At 46.2% G+C, this 8054-nt stretch overlaps 1 protein-coding gene across 1 annotated transcript in view; it reads left to right on the forward strand.

The window, feature by feature from the left end:
- Positions 1–3505, forward strand: part of LOC140487697 (uncharacterized) — a 133678-nt gene extending 130173 nt beyond the window's left edge. Inside the window, exon 7 of the mRNA XM_072586966.1 lies at positions 2027–3505. Within this exon, the coding sequence (XP_072443067.1) occupies positions 2027–2508 (482 nt within the window). The 3' untranslated portion in view covers positions 2509–3505. The remainder of the gene's footprint in view (positions 1–2026) is intronic.
- The last annotated feature ends 4549 nt before the right edge of the window (positions 3506–8054 follow it).

Raw genomic sequence — 8054 nt, forward strand, 5'->3', positions numbered from 1 at the left:
TTCTCCTGATGCCTCACTTGACAGTGCACTGCCTGGTGCAATATTGATTTTGTGTTCCAGGTCCTCAGCCACGGTGATCTTTGACTTCATGGCTAAACAGTCAAAACATTAACCCAGATTTCCACTCCTGATCCAGAACAGCTGGATAAAGGCCGACGTGTTATGTCATTGGAGATAATGTGCCCATTTCAAAAAGTCCGTAACTCTCAGACCCAACCACTGCAGGTCTGTGGGTCGAACCTTCGCAGTGGGGGAGGTGAACCGGGGGGGGGGGTGACGGCCTGGTGATGTTATTGTTGAAGTGTTAATCCAGACACCCAGGTAATGTTCTGGGGACCCAGGTTCGAATCCCACCACGGCAGATGGAATTTGAATTCAATAAAAATCTGGAATTAAGAGTCTAATGATGACCATGAATCCATTGTCTGGAAAAACCCACCTGGTTCACTAATGCCCTTTAAGGAAGGGAAACTGCCACCCTGACCTGGTCTGGCCTACATGTGACTTCAGACCCCCAGCAATGTGGTTAACTCTTAACTGCCCCCTGGGCAATTAGGGATGGGCAATACCTAGCCAGCGACACCTTCATCTTGTGAATGAGTAATTTTTTTTAAAAAGCCTTAAAGGTGGCAGGTTGGAAGGCGGTCAGCCTTGGGAAGGGGTTTTTCCTACCTCCCTGCCTGACCTGCTGTGCTTTTCCAGCACCACATTGTTCGACTCTGGTCTCCGGCATCTGCAGTCCTCACTTTCTCCCAGTTGATTATCACCAACACCAAAGCCCACCATCTGATCAGCCTAATTCTGGGCCAACTCTCACCAGCAGCTGGCCCACATTAAAAGTGCCCGCTGCTGCCAAGGGAGATGACAAGGGCAAGCTTTACATTTTTTTGGTGACTACCTGGGTACAAGCTGGTGTATGGGGGTGGTGTTGGGGGGGGGGGGGGGGTGTTGGGGGGGGGGGGGGTGTTGGGGGGGTGTGGGTTTCCTCCAATCTATGAGGAAGGGATCCCCCCGTGTGAGCAGTAACTAACCCACACTGCTGCAGTTTTATGTTTCATTTCTTTACCCATTCCCACTCCCCTCGCATCTGCAACATGAATTGAATTGAATTTATTGTCACGTGTACCGAGGCACGGTGATAAGCTTTGTCTTGCGAGCAATACAGGCAGATCACAGAGTTAAATAGCATAGATGAGTAAATCATAGGTAAACAGTGGCAAAAACAAAAATACAGGTAAAGGCGAATGTTAAGAGTTTGTGAGTCCATTCAGTATTCTAACAGCAGAAGGTTAGTAACTGTTTCGAAACCGGCTGGTGCGTGTGTTCAGGCTTCTGTACCTTCTCCCCGATGGTAGAGGTTGTAGAAAAACATTGCCAGGGTGGGATGGATCTTTGAGAATGCTGGTGGCCCGTACTTGACAGCGGGCCTGGTAGATGGATTCTATAGATGGCCTTTGTGATTGTCCAGGCTGAGTTCACCACTCTCTGTAACCATCTCCGATCTTGAATGGTACAGTTGCCATACTAGATAGTGATACATCCAGACAGAAATGAATGAGTAAGACACAGAATATATTGAAGTAACAGCGCAGCGAGATACAATTTATTAAACTTAATAGAATAGAATCCCTACATTGAGGAAACAGGCCCTTCGCCCCAACAAGTCCACACTGACCCTCTGAAGAGTAACCCACCCAGACCCATTCCCCTACCCTACATTTGCCTCTGTCTAATGCACCTAACCTACACATCCCTGAACACAATGAGCAATTTACCACAGCCAATCCACCTAATCTGCACATCTTTGGATTGTGGGATGAAACTGGAGCACCCGGAGGGAACCCACACAGACACAGGGAGAACGTGCAACCTCCACACAGACAATTGCCCGAGGCTGGAATTGAACCCGGGTCCCTGGCGCTGTGAGGTAGCAGTGCTAACCACTGAGCCACTGTGCCACCAAGGCTTGTCTGGTGTGAATTGTTGGTGATGTAAATTTAACAAACTGCTCTTTGTTTTTATTCAGCTATCTACGCTTTCATTGTGTGGACCGCGGATCGGAGTAGGCCACAGGATGAGTCGAGCAGGGTCTATGGTGTGTCCTGGTTGCACCATGAAGCAGGGCAGGGGATCCTTCTCAACTCCCTCTTCTTCCTGCTCTTGGTCACCACGGCCAAACCGGAACAGCAGGTCTCTGTCGGAGTTCACCAGACCCTGGGTCCCTGCAATGTTTCTGAAACCCTGACCTCAGTGCTGGGCCAGACCCTGTATAGGCATACCTATCTCTGTGCTGGTGACTACGACGAGGGCGTGTTTGACTGGCACTGCCTGCCAGGGGCTGTGCCCCCACCAGATGGCGCAGAATGGTATCCCATTTGCGGCACCCCGTTCCATCTCCATGCTGAATACATCTACACAGTGGCTGCCTTCTGCCTGCTTGGCATTGCCTTTTACTGGACCATACTCAGAGGGTGGGCACAGTCTGCCAGGAAGGCAAAATATGAATAATAGCCACACAGGAGATCAGCAAAGCAACTGAGATAGTACAGGATTGCACCTGGAGTGGGAGGGAGGGAGAGAGAGAGAGAATCTGCTTCACTTGGACAACCAATATCATGTATATCATAGAATACCTACAGTGTAGTTGCAGGCCATTTGGCCCATTGATTCTGCCCCAATCCTCAGCAGAACATCTCACCTTATCCCTACATTTCCCATGGCCAATCCACCTAACCCGCACATCATTGAGCTGTGGGAGGAAACCCACGCAGACACAGGGAGAATGTGCAAACTCCACACAGGCAGTCGCTTGAGGCTGGAATCAAACCCAGGCCCCTGGCACTATGAGGCGACAGTGCTAACCACTGAGCCACCAAGGCACCCTCACTTTGCTCCAGGGAGATTTAATTTCACATCTCTGTGAGCAGCTCGACTGACTATCTAGAAATGATGGTAAACACGACGATTTAGTGGTGGACACAGACATTAGTCCTACCTGTGTGAACTAGCCATGTGATTATAATATTGCCAACCTGTGCAGACCTTTCTGCCCTCAGTATTGAGCTGGGCTCACTTGCCCAGGATCCATACCCGTGACACATGTCCACTCTCTCTACCATCTGCAGGATTGGGATGAGGGTCCCTCCAATAATGGTAGGGTGGCAGGGTCCCTGGATCAATGCCACACAGGATACATCTGAACCATGGAGCTTATGTCATTTCCTGGGTTGTCCTTAAAAACAGTTTCTAATTAGTCTCATGTCTTCCCTTTTCTCATAAGTGCTCCATTGGAGATTTAATTCCTTTTGCAAGCTATTATTGAATCTGCTTCTACCAGCCTTTCAGGCACTGTATTCCAGACGGTAACAGCTCACCAAGTAATTTAATGAAATCTCATCCCTCCCTTCTTTACTTGGCCATTTATTTTAATGGAAACACTTCCTGCCTATTCACTCAATAAAAGCCCTTCAAAACTCTCTTTGAGCTTCACATCTTGAAGAAGAATGTACCCAGCTCTTACTTTACTTTGAGTACATGCAAGTTGCTGACACAACGATAGGTCAGACTTTTTTTTAACAACACAGATAAACAAAAGCTCACATTCCAGTGTATCCACCACTTACACCAACAGTAACTCTTAAGTTTACATTTTTCCAGTCCATTTGGGAATATTTGCTGACTGTAAACTTACACAGCAATGCGAAAGCTCTGAGGTAATTAAAATTTAATCCCAAGGTAGCGATGGCTTGACTCTTTGATCATTCATCCCAGCTTTGAATCCTCAGGGGCTGTCATTCACTCTCCCTTCTTCGAATCAAAATGCCTTTCATTGAGTGACATAATGTCCCAACAGGAAAGGGAAGATTGTTACAGTGCACCACCCTTCAGTTCAGGTTCTGACTTCACCTGGTACAAGGTGCAATTCGCTCTCTGAACGTGCCAGACTTGCACTTGTGTAATGGGCAGACCTTAAGACACCAGTGTGTTCCAACAGTTACCACTGACCTTAATAGCTGCTCCAATTTTCCAAGGAAGTTTGATTCCTCGCAGCCGGAACAAATGAACGCATTCAAACCAGGAACAATCTATGTCATCACAATACCAATGGGAACAGTGAGTTTGGAGAAGATTTGTAGCTCAGGTTGAGGTTCTGGATGTAGGTTTGCTCGTTGAGTTGGAAGGTTCATTTCCAGATGTTTCGTCACCATACTAGGTAACATTTTCAGTGAGCCTCCGGAGGAAGTACTGGTGGTGTTTCCTGCTTTCTATTTATATGTTTGGGTTTCTTTGGGTTGGTGATGTCATTTCCTGTGGTGATGTCATTTCCAGTTCTTTTTCTCAGGGGTGATAAATCGGGTCCAAGTCCATGTGTTTGTTAATAGAGTTCTGTTCGGAATGCTTCCAGCTCAGCGGGCAAACCTACATCCAGAACCAATGGGAATCTCCCATTGCAGCTTCCATGCCAACTGATCAAACACGTTTAACCCCAGCCCTGAAGCAGCCAATGTGAATGTTATTTAAATAGCTGCTCTCAGCTAAGCACGTGTTGATATTTTTCAAGCATTTGTCTTGTAGTAGCTGCTTGCTTTATTGACAATGGAGTGTTAACTTGATATAGTCACTCGGGGAAGTTCTGAATTGTAAAGGACATTGAATATTGGCGATATTCCATACTGGCTGTCCTTCCAAGAATTCCAGGGAGGTAAGGAGAAGTGGCTGGTGGGAGATGCCAACACAACTGCAAAATAGAGTAAATTGAAGGGGTGTGTTATGCACTAGACCAGACCCCCTCAAAATATATTAAGAAGGTAGCCTAGACCCTAAACTTTTCCTATTTTAAAGGTAAATGTGAGATGCTGTGTTCCAGGTGCAATTCAATTGGTCAAACTACTCGACATTAAACAGAACACAATATACTTAATCACTACAGTTAAAATACAACAGAAGAAAGAAGAACTTGGAATATCCTAGCTCTATTGGAAAGCTTAATAGAATAATAGATACAATAACTATCACTAATTAACTGTTCCAGTATAGCAATATCCCATAAGCACACCCTTGGCAAAAAGGCAAATTCTGAAAACAGATTGTCTCATGTGCAATCCAGGAGGAAAGAACATCAAAAAACAATTCTGAGAGAGAGAGTAGAGCAGCTGGGAGATATTCACTGCCTTCCAACTTGGCTGTGAGGCCCCAGCAACAACTGCTAAAAGCTAACTAAAAATCCTGGATCTGTGAGAGCTTGATCACACCCAGTCAGGCTGCTTCTATTGTTCCAACTTAAAAAAAAACCCAACACCTCAGAAGTTGTTTATCTTCTCATGGATAATCTCTCCTTCTAAAAGAAACCAGGATACACCTCTTAAAGCCACAGCTTTTTGTGGAAGTCTTTTTCTTCAAGCAGGAATAATGCACAAGAGGATTTCCAGTCTCTAGGATTAATATTGGCCTTAAAGTAGGTGATGTAGATTAGAAACTGTAGCACTTGTCTATACTTGCCTAGGCACTCCCGAGTTCACCAGAATACCCCAAACAACACTTCAACCAGTTTCTTATCTATTCTGAAGATTCTGAAGAATCCTCACCACCATAGGATTTAAGGAATAACTTACAGTCAGGTGATCCTTGCAAGTTCTGACACAGTCACCAGAACCCCACATACAGTGTGCATAAATCCGTGCCTTGTGTCCCAATGCACACAGTGCAGAGCTGCAGTCATTAAATCACACTGAAGTCCATTAACTCTAAGGACAAAATGTATTTCGATAATAAAAGTTGGAACTAAATAAAGAGCAGCAGTCGAGGCAGTTATTGATCCAAGCAGGTACAGTTCGCCTGTTATGGATTATGAACCAGGCTTTGCAGAACAAGTATTTTTAGATATTTGCATTCCCTTAATGCTCTTTTTACTGGGAGGTCACACAGACCCCAATGGATATAGCACCTCCAGACTCTGGTAAGATGAGGTCAAATTGGCATGGATTTCTGACATTATTGGGAAAGCTGGGGTGGGGAGAGGTGGTAAGAATTGTAGCTTTAAGGAACCTGCGACATTATTCACAATGTAGCAATTCTTTAAATAGGCTGAAGATTCTACCTCAATGCTTGCCTCCAACATACACATGGCATTGGTAAGCAGGAGGCTGTGAGGGTCAGATCAAATGAGGTTGATTCCTGTTGATCAGTCTCTTCCCCTTCTGGGTATGATCCTTGCGCTTCACTGACCGTCCATTGGATGGTAAATCTACGCACAAGATGGCGGGCTGGGGGAAGCGAGAGGTGACTGGTGATGACATCATCTGCCAGTCATAGGTCAAAACAGAGTGAGGATGAGGGTGAATGGAGATGTGAGGAGGTGGATTTCTGGGGAACATCCCTTCTGGTTCCAGCCCTACTGTTAACATTGGCGTCATGGCAACGAACAAAAGAACAAAGAAAATTAAGCACAGGAACAGGCCCTTTGACCCTCCAAGCCTGCACCAATTCAGCTCCTCAATCTAAACCTGTCGCCTATTTTCTAAGGATCTGTGTCCCTGTGCTTCCTGTCCATTCATGTCTCTGTCTAGATACATCTTAAATGATACTATCGTGCCTGCCTCTACCATCTACACTAGCAATGTATTCCAGGCACCCACCACCCTCTGACAGTCCCCTGAACTATTTCCAGTTCTGTCTCCTCTACAGGGATACTGGAACCCCCTCTCGCTGCCACACTGTTCCTGCTGCTGCCTATTATATAAACTTTATCCTGCGAGGAGAGAAGGTTTGTCAGTGAGTGAGGCGCAGTGTGTATGGGCAATATACCCACCAGACCTGAAGAGCTCACTGTCAGTATGAGTGTGTGAGCTGTGAACCGTGAGGCATGGAATTTGAAGGTCACTACGAGATCGGCAGAGAAATGAACCCAATGCAGGAAAATCGGTACCTGATTAGGAAAACACACTGTGATGAAATAAAGCTGACAATTCAGCAGTGCACTGTTGTATAGAATGACCAGTGGGAGATTTAGAGTTTGGGATTTGAGTTTAGGTTAGGGTTTAGAGCTGAAGGGTTGTCCATGTGGAACATTGGGTTGGAATTAACCAGTCGTTGGGGATGGAATGGGAAGTGGGAAGGCATCAGGTGGCATGTCATTCTCCTGCCTTGCCACTTGTCTTCCGATCACCAAGCCTCTGGTCTCCCTGTTGCCATATCCCTAGTCTTCACTTTCCCCTTGTCTTTTCCATCACCTTACTGTTATCTTTTCCATCACCTTCTCCTTGTCTTTTCCCTGCCTTTCCCCAAGCCTTCCCATGCCGTCACCCCTTTGTCTTCCTCTATTTTCATATCCCCTACTTTCCTTCTATGCCATTTTACCACCAATGGTGGATGGACCTTCCACAAAGAGCCCAGTTGTGCTACTTAACCATTCAGTTAATGGCCTCTCTCTGCCTTTTGTGGCCTTTTAACTGCACTTGGGAAAGCCTTTGGCCACATGGGGAGGATTGGTGAGCTCCTGATGGGCTCTGGGTGGTATTCCATCTTCACGGGCACTCTTTGGTCCATGAGAGGGGAGTATGTCATTGGCTAACCCAAGCAAAACATCATTGCCTGGGCTTAGCAACCAAGCCCTTCCCTGACTCACACACACTGCTGGGTCTTTCCTGACTGGCCCCAGGGGCCAAACCTAAATGTAATAGTAATCAATATCTGAGGCTGGCCCAGCTTTCAGACCCAGTAGTAGGATCATTGGGCCAACCATAAATCTATGCCCCTCTCTCTCGCTTCATCTCCCTAGAGAAGCTGCTGAATCCATGGAATATTTCCAGCTGAATTGTCTCCTTTTATTTCAGATTTCCAGCATCTGCTACATTTTGCTTTAAACCTAGACTGAAGCAGGCTTGGGGGAGGTGCAGGTACAAAATCCAGAATCCCCTGGTCAGGGGAGATTGAGCCTGCAGTTTGGTGAAAAAAGTGTGACCATAACTTGAAGCTGAAAGTCAACGTAAGGAGCCTGGGGGAGAAAGATCAAAGAATGGCAATGGATTAGTGAGGATTGAGATTTGCAACAAAAA

This window comes from Chiloscyllium punctatum, chromosome 17 (genome assembly GCF_047496795.1).
Source record: "Chiloscyllium punctatum isolate Juve2018m chromosome 17, sChiPun1.3, whole genome shotgun sequence".
NCBI classification, from domain to species: Eukaryota; Metazoa; Chordata; class Chondrichthyes; order Orectolobiformes; family Hemiscylliidae; genus Chiloscyllium; species Chiloscyllium punctatum.